The sequence below is a fragment of the Rhinolophus ferrumequinum genome, chromosome 24 (genome assembly GCF_004115265.2).
Source record: "Rhinolophus ferrumequinum isolate MPI-CBG mRhiFer1 chromosome 24, mRhiFer1_v1.p, whole genome shotgun sequence".
Taxonomy (NCBI): Eukaryota; Metazoa; Chordata; class Mammalia; order Chiroptera; family Rhinolophidae; genus Rhinolophus; species Rhinolophus ferrumequinum.
Window position 1 is genome coordinate 16,284,517 of NC_046307.1, and position 17,156 is coordinate 16,301,672.

The 17,156-nt window shown below is 37.9% G+C and overlaps 1 protein-coding gene across 1 annotated transcript in view; it reads left to right on the forward strand.

The window, feature by feature from the left end:
* Nucleotides 1-17,156, forward strand: part of NDFIP1 (Nedd4 family interacting protein 1) — a 43,500-nt gene that overhangs the window by 11,791 nt on the left and 14,553 nt on the right. The window contains exons 2-3 of the mRNA XM_033096328.1: nucleotides 10,317-10,404; nucleotides 14,759-14,889. Of these exons, the coding sequence (XP_032952219.1) occupies nucleotides 10,317-10,404; nucleotides 14,759-14,889 (219 nt within the window). The remainder of the gene's footprint in view (nucleotides 1-10,316; nucleotides 10,405-14,758; nucleotides 14,890-17,156) is intronic.

The window sequence follows — 17,156 nt, forward strand, 5'->3', positions numbered from 1 at the left end:
TAAAAGGCATCATTTTGAGATGGAAGAGATCACCTGTTTCCTGACACTTCTGGGAAGCTTCTGAGAAGATGAAACTTGAGCCTGGCCTTGAAAAATGGGTAAGATGTACATAAGGGAGACAGAGACTTGGGGGAAACGGTGAACTCCTGTGATTTGTTGTTTCCCACGGGGACCTCGCTCCAGTTCCTAGAATGCATCATGCTGTCTGGTCTGGAGGCCTCCCCTCTATTTCCTCTTCCTGGAAGGCCCCCTTCCTTCTAGTCCCTCATCTTAGTTTAGGTGGTCTGTCCTAAGGTGAGTGTGAGTACCTCCCCCATTTAGGTTAGTTTCCCCTGCGCATGAGATTCCCCTTTTGTGACACGTTTCGTAATTACATTTTTACCTTTTTTTTTTTTTTACTTTTTAATTGCATTTTTATATCAAAGTTTTACACACATAAAGGTTAGAGTTAAATAGATCCTTTAGGCTTACCAACAGCAGTCTCCTGTTTACTTGTTTACCTGCCTGTTCCTTAGCTCTTTCAACTGTTTCTTTTGCTGTTTTGCTATTATCCCTGTAGCTAAATGACATTTATAGTGTTCTGCGTAATTTCTCAGTTTTTAGCATTTTTAAAATTGACATACCAGTATGGGATGTAAGGATTTTAGCTCTTTTACCACCCTCCCACAACTGCAGTACTCACACGTCCTGTTTCTCCATTTTTCGAATACAGTTATATCCATAGTATGGTTAAATCAATATTCAGCATTCACAATAATTGAAAGTAATAAACACTGTTCACAGCTGAGATGTGTAATGTATTGTGGTTACTTTAATTTGCTTGAACAGTACTTTATTTTTCCTAAAATTAATTTTTTATTTGGTTAATTTTCTATGTACCTGTCATAAATTTGCCAATAGCAATCAATAATTCATCGTCAGACTCACCCAATAATCTTAATAGTTTTGATATGTTCAAACACATCAGGTATTTCCTTGACTTCGTTTAATGGGGGTGGAGATCTTTCTTGGCCTTTTGACTCATTCTAGATATTGCTCTCAAGGCTTGCTGTTTAGTTGTCATCCTGGGGATTTGCATTCCCAATCATTTTAATTGAAGTGCCTTTCCTTGAGTCACATCTTTGTCCCTTGGTTTATATCCTCGTTTTCCTGGAACACACCTCCAAGTATCTTTCTGAGGAAGAATGCATGGGAGGTTAACTTTTTTTTTTTTTTTTTTTAAGACTTTGGACATCTAAGAATCTTTAAAAAAAAAATCTTCATAGTTACTTAGACTTCTGCAGTGGAAACATTTTCCTTTAGAATTCTGAAGGCATTTGCTTCATTGCCTTCTAGGTTCCACTGTTGCTGTTAGGAAGCCTAAAGCCAATTATGATGTCTGATTCCTTAGATGTGGGGTGTCTCTCTCACTCTCTCTCTCTCAGCTTTTAGTAGCCTCCTTTTCTCCCCAGTGTTCTTAAATTTCACTGTGTTGTATCTTTCTGTGGATTTGTTTTCATCCATTGTGCCAGGTACTCAGTTGGTCTGAAAGCTCGTGTCTGTTGGTTCTGGGAAATTTTTTTAAAGTATGTATTTGATTTTTTTTTTTTTTGCTTTGATATTTTTTTCCCTTCTCTCATTGGATCTTGGGCTTCATGTACTGATTCTTTAAATATTTTTAATCTCTTATATTTTCCATGTCTTTCTATTTTCTGTGAGATTTTCTCAATTTCATCTATTGATAATTTTTTTTTTTTTTAAAGATTTTATTGGGGAAGGGAAACAGGACTTCATTGGGGAACAGTGTGTACACTTCAGGATTTTTTCCAAGTCGAGTTGTTGTCCTTTCCATGGTAGTTGTAGAGGGTGTCGTTCAGCTCCAGGTCCAGTTGCAGTTGTTAGTTGCAGGGGGCACAGCCCACCATCCCTTGCGGGAGTGGAGGAGTTGAACCTCCTCGGCAACCTTGTGGTTGAGAGCCCATTGGCCCACGTGGGAATGGAACCAGCAGCCTTTGGTGTTAGGAGCACGGAGTGCCAACTGCCTGAGCCGCCCAGCCGCCCCTGATAAAATTTTAATTTCTGTTGCCACTTACAATTTGCAGAAATTCTTCTGTAATTGTTCCCCATCTTTTTTAAAAAAAGAAAAAATTGCGCCCTGTCCTTTTTTTATGGTTCTAATTTTTTCTCCTGTTTCTCTGAGAGTATTGAAAGTATTTTCTTTCTTTTTTAAATTTTCATCTTCCTGCATGCTTGTTTCCTCTGCGTTGCATTTGCTCTCTTTGCTTTGGTCTTTTATGACCTTTTGTGTTACAAGCTTTCTTTTGGTGCATGGTGCTCTTTGCTGCCTGGTTAAGAGTGTGTGTGTGGTCTGTAATGCAGTTGGGAAGCTGCTCAGAATGCTTGGTGGAGCTTTTCACTGAAGCCTGCATCATGTGACCTGACCGAGACTGTTTCTTTGAATAACAGTGTCTTTAGGTCTCTTCTCTCTGGCTGGTCAGTTTTCCCCGAGAAAAGGCCTGGTTGCTGGTATCCTGGCAGCTGATGGGGGAAGAAGGCTGGGAGATCTCAACATCTAGTACATACACCTGTCAAGCACTTTTGTCTGATATGCTACCCTTTCTCCTAAACTCGGATGTCTCCAGTCCAGAACTCTTTGCTTGACTCTCTCCAGAGAATAAACCTCTAGTCTTCTAATGGGGAGTTTGGGAGCTGTGTGTAACTGTGTCTCCAACCTTTCTCTCTGCTTTTAAATCTCATTTTCACTCCTACTTCTACCAGTATCTGGTGCCATCAGTTCTTGAGCATTTTGGGAGTATAGTGTGAGACAGGTTGCTTTTCTGTTTTCTGGTTTAAGATTCCTTTTTCTAGGGTTTACTGTATTACCTGTCACCCAGTTTCTAGCTTTCAGGATTTTATTTCTGCTTCCTCTCCCGGTACTTGTCTTTGTAGTTAGTGGTTTTTTGTTTTGTTTTTTTTTTGCCTTAAAATTAACAAAACTTGACTAACATTTACATTTAAGAGGGTGTTGGAAAGGATAAAAGGAAAATGTGTGTGTTTAATCTTTAACTGGAACATTATAATTGTCATTACTTCTTTTGATTACGTCTTTTTTTGCTAAACTGCAGACTTACTGAGGTCAGAAACAGCAGTCACATTCCTTGCTGTGTCCTCAGACCCCACACAGGTCATGGCCTGTCATGTTCTTTGAGTGGTGTTAGATTAATCTAGCAGTTAAACACCTGCATAATGGAACATTCTGTGTTGAAGGGGTGGAGGGAAAGATAGGAAATGCTTAATGCATTTCCCTCTCGGCTCTCATTGTTCTTGCAGGAGAAGGGAACCTCATGACTAGGCCTAAATTAAGGCAGGCTCTCTTCAGTAGAGTGCCTTTTCCTTGCCATAATCTCTGCCCTCGTATATTCTGCTCCAGTCGTCATCGTGCTCTTCACGATCATCAAGCATAGTTTTGGAACTTCACAGCCAGAGCGTGAATTCTGGTAGCTCCTGGGCTGCCCAAGCAGGCTGCCACCAGCACACGTGCCCGGGTTGGAGGCATGTCTGTCACTGTCTGTCTGTACATTTGACGTCACTGTCTTTCTAGTGTAGAATATTCCTTTTTTTTTTTATTGTTCTTAGGAGGAAAAAATATTCTAGGTATTACAGTGTGATCAAAATACCAATTTTCCTTCATATGTACCACAAATATTTACTGAAACACCTATTTGTATCCAGTACTCTGTGCTAAGTGTTACGGGTTAAATACTAAATGTTGAACATTTTTTATTTCTAAAGAGAAAGGTTGGATGGCGTCTTCTTTATGTTTCTTGTGCTTTTGTTACCATTTCTTTTTAAAATTGGGAATTATAGAACCATAATCTTTTCATTTTTATTACGAAATACTGGATACATACAAAAGGACCTTACGAAACATGAAAATAAATAAAACACCAGTAAGTCTACAACTCAGGTCATAGCAATCTTTTTGTGAAAGTTTTTTGTTTCTCAGACCTCCTTGCTTTTAGAGCAGTCAGTAAGAGATGCTTTTGCCTTCATTGCTCGATAAAGCCCTGTTTCTCCTTGGTTCTCCCCATGTTTTCTGTGCTCCTTGTGCTAAGGCTCTGATTACTCCTGGAGCCATCATCACTGTCCCTTCCACAGATGTGGCAGTCATCTGCCTGTGCCTACATGTCTAGCCTATACATTTATTCAGTAAGTTGTAACATCATTTGAATACATTAAATAAATGTGAACGGGTATGTTAAGATGGCATTGAGGTAGCTACCATTTCTTCGGGTAGGATTCTGTTAGAGTTCCACATCCATGCCTGCTTCAGGCAACATATGCTGATAGGGTATCCGTGATGTGCCACTCGCTGTGACATGCTGGGTGAATGTAGCAATAAATCATGCAAAGGTCCCCGTCTGCAGATAGCCCACAGAACTTCACAAATCCTCTGACAGGCTCTTTTTCTCCTCTTCCAGAATTGTTAATGAAGTATGATTTACATACACAGATTATAAATGTACAGCTCAGTAAATTTTCACAAGCTGAAAACACATTTAACTAGTACCCAGACCAAGAACCAGCATTACCAGCACTCAGCTCCCTTCGGGTGCCCTTCCAGTTGCCCCTCTCCCAGGATAACCACTTACTAGCAAATGAGGTTTGCCTGGTTGGTCATTGTCACATGCACCTAAGGAACTACTTCCTCTGGTGTTTCAGTGTAATGGTGTATAAGAATAGTGCTTCTGTCAATAGATTTAACGAAAAAATTATTTGTCCTTGTTGACATATGTTGATCCTAACAATTACATATAAAGCAACATTTAACAAATCTCATCAAATTAAATTTTTAACATCCAAAATTAACAGCCTAAATCGTGTTATGGCTTAAAGTAACAATCAGTCTGTCTAGTAAATTAATGAAAACAATGGAAGTGTTCTTTCAGGAACATTAAGGGGAAAAAGTAAAAAATTGGTGTGTTTCTGGCTTGTTGTAGTAGTGCCTGGTAAAATTTCATTGAGTGAAATATTCACATTTCTGACTGTCCAGGAGGAAGGTTGTTATGAGCTATGGCAGAAGAAAAGGCAGGGGAGGGCATGGGAAGCTTGAATCGCAATGCATTTGCTTGTGATATAGCAGCCAGTCCCTCCCCCTTCTTCCTTTCCTCAGCATCTGGCAACCACTAACCTACTTTCTGTCTCCATTGGAGTCCTTTTCTGGACATTTTATGTAAACGGAATCATGCAATATGTGGTCCTTTGTGACTGGCTTCTTTTGCTTAGCAAAATGTTTTCAAGTTTCATCTGTGTGATGGCATGTGTCAGTACTTCATTCTTTTTGGATAGGATGGGTTATTAATACCATATTTTGTTTATCCATTCATTCGTTGAACATTTTCGCTATTATAAATAATGCTGTTATGAACATTCATGTACATGTTTTTCTGTGCAAATATGTTTCCAGTTTTTTTGGATATAAGGAATGGAAGTGCAGGATCTTTTTGTAACTCTATGTTTAACTTTTTTTGGAGGAATTCCCAAGCTTTCCTTATAGTGGCTGCATCACTTTCCATTCCCACCAGTGATATACAAGGGTTCCAAATTCTCTATATACTCAACAGCTCTTGTTATTTCCCTTTTTAATTTTTTATGGCCATGCCAATGGGTGTGAAGTGGTATCTCATGGTTTTGATTGGCATTTCTCTGGTGACTAATGATGTTGAACATCTTGTGTGTACTGGCCATTGGTATATCTTCGGTTACATTTTTTGCCCTTTAAAAAATTAGATTGTCTTTCTATTGTTCAGTATCTCTTTGTCAGAATTACTTATTTTAAATGTCATCATCCCCTAATAACAACATAATAGAGAACTGTTCTTGATGTAAAGAATTTTGGTGATGTTAGAATAACATAATTTACAGTCATTGTACAATTAAAAGTCTACCATCTATATATAATAGAGAAATTACAGCCTCACCAACGTGGGCTGTTTCTGAACGGCAGAGTACAATAGCATACTCAGTTGTTTACCTAAAGAAGTGTGCTTGTTTACTTTCTGATAAGTATACTGTCTCATTTGGTAGGATTTAAAGAGTATGCAGAAGTAGTGGGTTGGTAATGAGAGGTTTAAAAAATTGCATTTTAAGGTAAAAGTTTTAGAAATTAACTCTAAAATTAGAAGTGGTAAACAACATTTAAAGCTAGAGTTTAGGTATTAATTCAGGATTTTGAGACTTATTATTTACAATTTAAAAACGGGATTTAGAACTTAAAAGAATTTTCTTGCTGTTATAATCGGGCTCAACCAAGAAGAAAATAATGAGTGGTATACAAATACTTGTAACTTCATGGAATCATTGGATAGGTCAACATTATTTTCCACATACTTGTTGTTTTTGTGTGAATTATGCGGTATGTTTTGAAACCTCTTGTGTATAAGAATTTTTTGGGGGTTTTGTTTTTGTTGTTTAGTAGTGTTGTTGTTGTCCCATTCTTAGTAAATAGAATCCAAGAATGACTTTTAAGTGCCTTTAGGTACTGCCTTGGGTACAGTTGTAAATGTTTTTCTTTACTTAGGCCTAATCCTAGCCCTGGCTCTGCAATTGCTTAAAAACAGCTCATTTCTAAATGAAAGGTAGCTTTAAAATTACTTAGGGGAGCGTAGTGATAAAGTCTTCTAGCTGGGGTGGGAACTCAAATCAAAATTGAAACCCATAGCGTATAAATGTCTTTAAACTTGTTAAATTCAAGTTTCCTTCTAGTGGAACTAGAGCCATGAATAATTTCTCATGGAACTTCCTTTAAACTGTTATTTAGCTAAAACATCATGTTTATTTCTAATAGCAGCAGTACAGGTAGGGTACAGAGGACTGTAGTAAGGAAAACACCCTTTATTTTAGATGTGCTGTATTTCACAGGCTAAATCTACAATACATTATTAGCACCTATGTGCAGGTAAATATTTAAAAAATATATCGAGAGTGATCAAGGCCAAGAGGCACCCAGAAGATCGTGATGTATCTAAAGTGGGAACATGGACGAGTTTTAGGGTTTTTTTGGGGGAGCCATGACAGAGTCCGTTTGGAGTATAGAGAGGAGTGTCAGGAAAGTGGGAGCGAGGCACAGTCTGGGGTGTGCTAAAGAGAAGGCCACCTGAATTTTCAGATGGTTGGATTATTCCTATCTCAGCAATGGGGACACAGGTAGTTTTGTACTAAACTCAGGACTTTATATGGCATGCATAGGAAAAAAATACCATTTTTACATATTTTAGAGATAAGTAAAAGTGGATCAGCAATGTTGAAAAAAAAATTACGTGGCAGGAAAGAATCCAGCCCCCAGCAGGTATTTATTATCTGTCAGTTACACAATGAAATGATTCCCCCTTTCCCCCACCCCGCCGCCCAATAGCACCGTGCAGGGAGAGAGCAGAAGGTCCCGCCACTTTCCAAACCTGCCTCTCACAGTCTCCCCTACAACCAGGATGCTGTGACAGGTAGGCTGTGCTCAGGCTCTCACTGATCCAGGTGATACCTAGAAGAGACTGAGTCTCTTTCTAATGCCAGCCCGAAGTGACAATGATGCTTGTCTTCTGAGGGGAGCCTCAGGAAAGAGCCTGAAGATCCCTCAGCCCTAGGGATGTGGCAGGGAGGACTGCACAGGAAGGGTTCTCAGGGACGGAAAAGGGGGACCTTAAAAGTACATTGTGGAACCAAGTAACCATTGTATTAGCCTTAGAGATAAGCCCCACTCCAGGCCCAGTGCACGTGTCTCCGCTTATCCGTGTGCCTGACTTGTTTGGCTGGCAGAGCCTAATTTGATGGCTGTAGATGCCCCCAAAGTGTAAAAAGATGTATAATAGGGATTCGGTGGTTTAGCCAGTTATTCACACAGATGGTGGTCACTAAATACTTTTTTGCAGGTGATTGCCTCTTTTCCTCCCACACTGTGATATTTTATTTTAAATACCTTTCTTGATGGAGCCTAAACCTACCACCAGCATCATACCGTTTCCCCGAAAATAAGACCTAGCCGGACAATCAGCTCTGATGCGTCTTACGGAGCAAAAATTAATGGAAGACCAAGTCTTATGTTATTTTAGATAAGACTTGGTTTTATATTATAGTAAAATAAAACTGGGTCGTATATTAATGTTTGCTCCAAAAGATGCAGTAGAGCTGATTGTCCAGGCTAGGTCTTATTTTTGGGGAAACACTAGAAAACAAGCCAGCGCTGGGAAGCCTGTACAGTGAGGTCCTGGGGTCTTCTCAGTATGTGTAGTTTCCGTAGTCAGAGTGGGTATTTTTTGTTGTTTATGTTTTCAGTTGGAAATAATATTAGTACATGATGCTGAAGTGGTGAATTTTAATGGAGCAAAAAACGTCACCCGGAAATGTTTCTTTTTTGCTCACCAAAGAGAAAATGGGGGTTTCTGAGATGGTTGGAATTTCTTTGCTCTGTTATCTGTTACCCTGATGTGGGATGATCAAATTTCTTATTTCCAGGTTGCTAGGAAACAGGCAACCTATCTTGTAGATACTGGCATATAAGACCTCTTTGTTCTTTGGACCTCTGTATTTCTTAGAATCGTCACACTTCCTTTCTAAAACCTAAATTATGCAGAGGCAATATGAGTATTTGACCAAGCTCAGGAAATATAAAAACAGGTTGAAAGAGTATTACTAGGTTTAACGAAAATTACTAGCTGCAGTATATTAAGGCAACATTCTTGAAAAGTCTGTATTTGCCTTTGTTTTTGCCCTAGACTCTTCTTTTTGCGATGTTCCCAGGGCACAAGAATGGTTAGGTGGGAGTAGGCTGAGAAAACCCTGTCTAGAGCTTCAGATAATGAGAATAGTATTCCAGGTGAACCATGGCCCCAGGAACCCTACTTACTGATTTGGTGTCCCAGGAACACTGGCTTTACTATAGCTATCTTGCCCATAGCCTTCCTTTAAAAGGCAAATTCATCTTAGGTTACAATACAATTATTTTGGGAGTCCTTTTAGTTTAACATTAGATGACAAGAGTTTAAAAAACTGTGACCAGATGGCAGATGGTGATGAAAATATGGCACAGGAATTTATCTGAAACAGAATGCTTTGTAGTATTAATCAGAAAAGTTTTGTTGGCTTCCAATTTTGAATAGCATAGGGGTTGGAGATTGAGATGGCTGGTTAAAACTGAATGAATTAGGGAGTTGTACTTCACGTTATGACAGGTCAGGCTCTCTGTTTTTTTCTTTCAATTCAAGAGAGAGTTCTTCGTAGCAGTTGGTTTAGAGTGTGTGTTTTTTACAGGTGGCTTAGTTGACTCTATATATCATGATTGTACACAGTGGGGACCCAGACCCCTGTCAGATACACTGATAAATACTCTGTTATTACTTTACAGATGGACTCCCATTCTTAGCCGATTCACCATGTGAATGTAGTCTGTTGTCACCTTGGAAAAATTAAATCAAATGCCATTGTTCTATGAAGATGAATGAGTTGGGTAGACTATCCAGATTGGCAATGGCAGGAAGACACACTTTTAGTGTGAGTTATTTAAAGTAACAGGAGCTGTAGATTTGACCAATGAGAAAGTTGGCGAGATAAGGAAGAGAGATGTGTTGACAGGTTATAAGTAGAATCAGGTAGAATTTTATGTTTTCTTAAATGTCTCAATTAAGATCTAATTTCTATGCACAAACTGAATATAATGGTAAACTTTGGTTTCCTATAATTTATCTTTGCCGTAACAGATTATTATTAGATTATTTTTCTAACTTAAAAATTATACAAATGATTAATGTTCATTACAAAAAATTAGGACATACGTATAAATAACAAGAAAAAATCCCTTACGATTGCATCATCTGGAGATAAACAGTGAAAATGTAGGTGTCTATCATTTTGGACCTTCTTTCCATTATATATCTGTCTATCGAAACCAAATTATATAATGTATACTGTTTGGTAAATTTAGCTTTTTTCATGTTACAGTACAGCATAGGTATATATCTGTTTGAGTCATCAAGTTTTCTTCATTTTCATTTTTGTGGCTGCTTAGTCTTTTGTGAGATTAACTGTATTTTATTTAATGTTTCCTATGACTGGAGTTTAGGTTGTTACTAATTTTTGCTGCAGTAGCATTTATATCTACCGTTTTGCCTTTTTGTTTATTTCCTTAGGATAAGTGCCTGGGAGTAGAATTCTTGGTAAAGGATTTGCACATTTTAAGGCTTGAAACACATTGCCAAATAGCTTTCCAGAAAGGTTATTCTAGTTTTCTGGTTCTCTTCTGTCTTACTGGCTTTCGACTTGCATTAAAATGTGAATTTTTTATTTAGTTGCAGAATGAGGAAGAGCCCGGGGAGCCGGAGCAGGCTGCAGGTGACGCTCCGCCACCTTACAGCAGCATCTCTGCGGAGAGCGCAGGTAGGTGGCGCGAGGTGACTGCTGAGCTCTGGAAATGCTCTTCGCCCTGGGCTTTTGTCTGCTCTGTGTTTATTGGTGTCTGCCTTAGCTTCAGCTTTCCTTAAGTTGTCTTTGACATTATTTTTAGTTTGTAGTCTGAGGTAAAAAAACAACTCATGTTACTGTTCTGAAAAACAAGTAAAATCCCATTTTGGTGTGGCTTTTTCAGTTCCATAAAAAAGTCTTAATATTATATAAAGGAAGTAGACATCCAGGAACTAGGTGATCACCTAATTTTTGTTCTTTTTGTAGTTTCCTCATTAGCTGTTCTGCTCTTTGTGATTTTAGTACCTATAACCTGGAATATGTAGTATGTTAGATTTCTTTTTTTCTATTCTTTTTTCTTCAAAAAAATTTTTTTTCAGTCTTTTATGTTAGATTTCTTTTATGATAGTAAATTCTTAATTAAAAAAGATTAGAAGTCCCCCAACTCTTTCATTCCGTTCCTGAAGGGTTAAGTGTTCCTCATAGTTTAAACCCCTTAATTAACCTTAAGTCTACCCATCTTATGCCAGATTATTCTTTTAATTTTCATGTACCGTGTTTCCCCGAAAATAAGACCTAGCTGGACAATCAGTTCTAATGCGTCTTTTGAAGCAAAAATTAATATAAGACCTGGTCTTATAAGACCGGGTATGATATGATATGATATGATATGATATGATATTGGGTATAATATAATATAATACCAGGTATAATATAATATAATATAATAATGAGTCTAATATAATATATAACATAATATAATACAATATAATACATAATACTGGATGTAATATAATACAATATAACATAATATACCATAATATACTGGGTGTTATATTAATTTTGGATCCAAAAGATGCACTAGAGCTGATGGTCCAGCTAGGTCTTGTTTTCGGGGAAACATGGTATGTGTAGAAGCGAAGGGGGAGAAGAAAGAAAATCTCAGTAGTCGAGGACTTTTGGTACCACGAGCTTCCTGGTAACCAGTTCTGCTTTAATTGCTGAAAGTTGACCAGTTTTGATGCAGTCCCTTCCATATTCTCTAACACAGAACTGTGGCAGAGTGGCACGTACAGGGCCCATGGCGCCACAACAGAAACCCAACGTACTCCCAGGGTAGATACGCACGATGAAGACAGCATTCATCCCAAACACATCCCTGTCAGAATCCTTTTCAACACAGCACTTCAGGCAGCTGTTGTCAGTTGATGTGAGAGTTAATCTGTTGGTATTGTCTGTGGCCCTGAGGCTGCCATTATAATTAGGAGAAACGTAGGTCAGAAAGTTCCTCACTTCCACTCTGGCTTCAAATTCTGAACTCGGTCTCCTTGTATTAGGTGAGATTCTTTTATTTATAAGCATCTGAAACTAACAATGCTAAGATAAGGTTTTGGAAGAATTCTAGGGTGTTTTATGGAATTAAATTTTAAGAACACCAAGATTTAGGAAAGAATTGCAGTGCCATGCCTTACTTACTCGTCTCTGCCCAGACTATAAGTACTAGTTTTCCATTAACTACCTGCAGTGAAAATTCCAACCAATTAATAAGAAATTGGACTCCTATTTTATTAATGAGAAAAGTCCTTTATATTTATTTATAGGAGGTAATTTTTCCTGAATATCTGAGTTTCTACTTTCTGTCGTTATAAAAATTTATAACCATTTTAGATAGAAATTTTTCTCAAACACTGCTCTCCCTATTCACTTACATTTCATATTCTTTGTTTAAATTTTTCTTTATGATTTAGGGGTTATAGTCAGAAACATTCTCCAGTAGGTATTCTGTTCTATACTATAGTGATGCTTTTATTCATTAAGATCTATAGAACTTTTTGACTCAAGCATCAAATTTCCTCCTTGCTGTCAGATGGCATCTCCTGTTGCTGTCAGCCTGAGGTCTTTTACCTCTTTCTCTCTTGTTTTTGTTAATTTTGCTGTGGGCCTCAATAGCAAGTAACAAAATTTCTTCAGATTGGGTATAAAGGTAAAGGTAAACTGTTTCTAGTTATAAGGCCTGAAGAACTCCCTCTTGAATAGTCTTTGGGTTTTGTGGCATTTCATCTTGTAACTGCAGAACCAGCTCAAAATGGTCCTATTCTGTTGAACAGTCCACTGAGTTGCTCTTCAGAGATAATAGACAAAAACCACATGTCACGTAGCTGAAGCATGCGCAGAAGAGAGAACTTTGACTCCCACTGCGCCCCCTACCCCACACACCAAAGGACTGGGGCATAACCAGAACTTGAACACTAGAACCCTTTCAGAAGTCAAGGGCCTGTTGTCAGGAAGATGCAGTGCTGACACCCCTTACCCATTTATGGTCTTCCAATTAAAGCTTGCCACTAGCACTTCCGCATACCTGTTCCCCCCAGCCCCTTAAAAACCCTGAATCTAGTACAGTGAACAAGATGAATTTGAGGCACCATTAAGTTTCCCGTCTTCTTGGTTGGCGCCTTCTTGATCAGTAAACCTCTCCTTATTTGAAACTCTGATGTTTTGAGTTTTGGCCTTTAACTTGGGTTCGGTAACAACCTGACTATGTGGAGGCTTTAACAAAACAAAACAAAATGAAAAAAAACTCCAAACTTAACTTCCTGGGTCTTTACTGAGCTCTTGAGTTTCAGGTAAATGAAGTGTCGAGGAAGTATGGTTTCAGAGATCATAAGTTACTCAAGACCATTAATTTTTTTATTATTTATAACCTGGAGTTTTCCATTTTTACTGTTTTTAAAGGCAACCTCTAAAATGGTTTAAACAGCCCTTCCCCCTTTGTTGTTAAATTAACATGGCTTATTTTTTTTGGATAATTGTTGAGTTGTGTATACCTATTAGTCCATATATGAGAAAAAGGGTTAGAAACAGAATGGCACAGACATGGGTAGATGGAAAAAAAGCACAAGTCATTATTTTGTACATTTATTTTACCTATTTTAATTGTGACGTGTACATTTAAGCAATCTAACAAATTGGATTTGTTTTGTTTTGAATGTACTAAGTAAACTTGAAAAGATTGTCATTAAACTTTTCATGGAAATTAAAATTATGCGAGGTATCTATATTGATGTATCTCATTAAAAAAATCTTTTGAAATAGGGAAATAAAAATGTTTTCTCCCCCCTCAACATAATGTAGTAGGTACCCGTTTTATTCATGTATTCAGAATTACTATGGCAGTGGGCTAATTCAAAATTGTACATTTCAATTTGTGATATGACTTTAGTATGATTTGATTAAAAGTAAAGTTTTATCGGAAATTATATGGGGAATGTTTTGTAATATATACATATTCATGTCTGTATATGTGTACATGTGTGTTATATGTGTGTGTGTGTATGTTAAATAGTTGTTCTGACATGGAAAAAAACCCACGTTCCTTCAGTTGCATTAGGTGGCAGCAGCTTTAGTTCAATAACACATTTTCCTATATTTTTTTCTAAAAGTTTGATATTTTATTTTTGTCATTTAGATCTGCATTCCACCTGGAGTTGTTTTTTCTGTATAATGTGAGATAGCAGTTAAGATTAAGTTGTTTTTCCATATGGATATTCAGTTGGTCCCACACCATTTATTGAAAAAAACAAAAACATTCTTTCTCCTCTGCACCACAGCGTCACCTTTGTCAAAATAGGTGACCATATATGTGTTTCTGGATTCAATATTCTGTCCTTTCGTCTATTGATCTTTGTGCCTGAGCCCTACTGTTTTAATTGTGGAGCTTTATAATCTTGATATCTGGTATTGTAGGTCCTTCAGCCTTTTTGTTCTTTAAGATTGCTTTGGTTCTTTTTGACCTTTTTTAGTTCCGTGTACATTTTACAATCAGTTTGTCAAGTTTTATAAAACAAACAAAAACCCTGCTGGAATTTTAGTTGGGATTGTATTGAATCGATAAATCAAAGACTCAAAGTACCCAAACAAACCTGTGAGAAATGAGTTTTAACTTTTTTTAAAGTTGATTTTCATGTTTGTAAATGGGAAGAAACCATGGCTTCCACCAGATTTACACACACACACAGGTGAAGTGTTTTTAATTTAAATGTGTTCCTTATGCCACAATTAATATTCAATGCCTTTGTGAACACACTACATAACAATTGAGAAAAGTGTACTAAATCACTTGGGAAGGCAAAGTGAGTCTGGAATTCAAATGATTGAAAAGTGGATAAATTTAAAAATCATTCCCGCCTACTCATCTGTATTACATCTTTTGATTCAATTATATGTCCGGTTAGAGGAATGCCTGGTTTTTGTTTGCCAGGTAGTGGAAATCCTTTTTTCCTCTCAAGTCAGCTAATCATCAGATAATTGTGGCTTCCTTTTTATTTTTCAGCATATTTTGACTACAAAGACGAGTCTGGGTTCCCAAAGCCCCCATCTTACAATGTGGCTACAACACTGCCCAGTTATGATGAAGCCGAGAGAACCAAGGCTGAAGCTACTATCCCTTTGGTTCCCGGAAGAGTAAGTCTAATTTACTGTGTTTACTGTGTGGCTGCTTTATGGGAATTAAGTTATTTTCATTACCCACTTTTGATTTATTACTTAGGATGATAGAAGTACAACTAGTTTTTTAAAAACAACAAGCACATTTTCTTTTGGGACAATAAACTCATGTCCCTGAAAATGATGAGGTAGAAGGTACAAATGAGCAGAAAATCACCAGTCAAGCCTGCTTATTATCCCTATATCTTTATTGCTACCACCACTTCTCAAGTCTCCTGGCGCAGCTGAAATGTCTTGGAGCAGGAGCTGGTTTAGGAAATACACTGACTTCGCCTGGATTCTGCACACTTAATATTTCAGTGTTAGGTCGATAGCGGTTAGGGAGATCTATGGAAGGAATAAATAAGTACAACTTTATAGAATTAAACCGATAAAAGGGTCCTCACAATCATGTAGATGAACCCCTGTGCCTCCAGCAGTCCAGATTACACCATCTGTGGGGGCACAGTGAATTCAGATCCCATCTGTCCTGATGTTAATTCGTGGACGTTGGGGGTGGGGTATGATGAAAGGGACCTGGAGATTTTTGGGGGCATTCTTAGTTCTTGATGTCAGACCTGTAAATAATGTAGATGTGGTTTAAATATTCATCCAGGTTGAAGCAGATACAAGTAGGGCCTTGGGCCAGATCTTGGGAGAATGGGGAGCAGGATCCAGTCTCCAGGAATGTGGGGTGACCAGGGCTCCAGACCCTAGTCCCTGTAGAAAACTAGAGTGAAAAATAAGAAAGAACAGAAACTCAATCTGGGCAGTGCAATGGCACAGGTCCCAGACGTTCAGGCCTTAGAGCCGCAAACTGTTTACAGGCCACACCTTTAGGGCTGGGGCTCCTAAAACCACTGCTTGACAGACATAGTAGTTTGTCAGTGCACTCTAGACTGATTTTTCATGGTGATGTGGATTCAGTTCTTTTAGGTGCCTGGGAAACTAAGGACCCACATAGAGCTTACTGTCTCAAGGCAAAACAGTTTCAGTATAAATACTATGTATTGGAAGCAAACAACAGGGTTGTTCCTATGTTTGGTATATAGTAGTATTTATATAGTAGTATTTTTATATATTTCCAGTCCTCACAGTAACCTCACAGGGTGAGGATTATATTATCTCCATTTTATAGATGCAAAAACTGAGTCCCAGAAAGATTAAATAATTTGCCCAAAGTCTTATAGCTAATAAGTAGCACAGGTGAGAGCCAAACCCAAATATTCTAAACTCCAAAGTCCTTGTGTGTACTCTCTAGATCTGTTGAAATATATGGCAACTGTCCCATAGAAGTAAACCAGGAGATTAGCTCTGACTAATCCCAGAACTCTTTAGAATACTTTTGTTTGACAAGTGTATGTATTTAGGAACATCTTAAAGGGTTCTGTATTATTCAGCAAACCTATGTAGAGCACTTGTTTATACAATGTACAGTCTATGTATTTTGCAGTGGATAGGTAGGAAGCTTTGTATAAGACAGTGTTCCTGCCATGCAAGAGCTTAAAATCCAGCTGGGGAAAAGGCCCGCAAATACGCATATCTAAGCAGCACAGGAGCAGTGAGCGATAAAAATTGACTTTTTACTATGTGATCGTGGGGAAGATGGGATTTGAAATGGGCCCCAAATTTTAATGGATGATAAGAACATTCAGAGGGAAAAGCCCAGAAAGGTGGTATGAATTCATCTAGGTGCAGGGCAGATTTTGTGCATGTAGTGATTGAACCAGAACTGGAGGTCGTAGCAATCTCCTGAATGCTAGGCTGAGGCATTTAGACTTAATTTGCAGGTCACACAGAATCTTCAAAAGTTTTTGAGAAGCTATGATAAGACAAGTATGGTGTTTTAGAAACATTAGCCGGCAACAGTTCGTAGGAGGAATCCCAGTAGTATGGACATCAGTTAGGAGGCATTTTGATTTTCAATGGGGTTACATCCTAATAAACCATTGAAGGTTGAAAATATTGTCATTTGAAACTACATTTAATCCACTTAACCTATTAACATTATAGCTTAGTTTAGCTTAGCCAGCTTCTGTTGGTGTGTATCACTTTGGCACCACCGTTAAGTTGAAAAAACTGGTAAGTCAAACCATCGTTAGTTGAGGACCATCCATCAGTGTTAGAAATTACCTCCATGCATTTTTGTAGTATTATCTTTGAGTAATTATGGAAAAAAAGAATTAGTTTCTAATTTGGCAAAGAATTATCCTGCTAATATGAATTCAGAATACGAGGTATTTAGT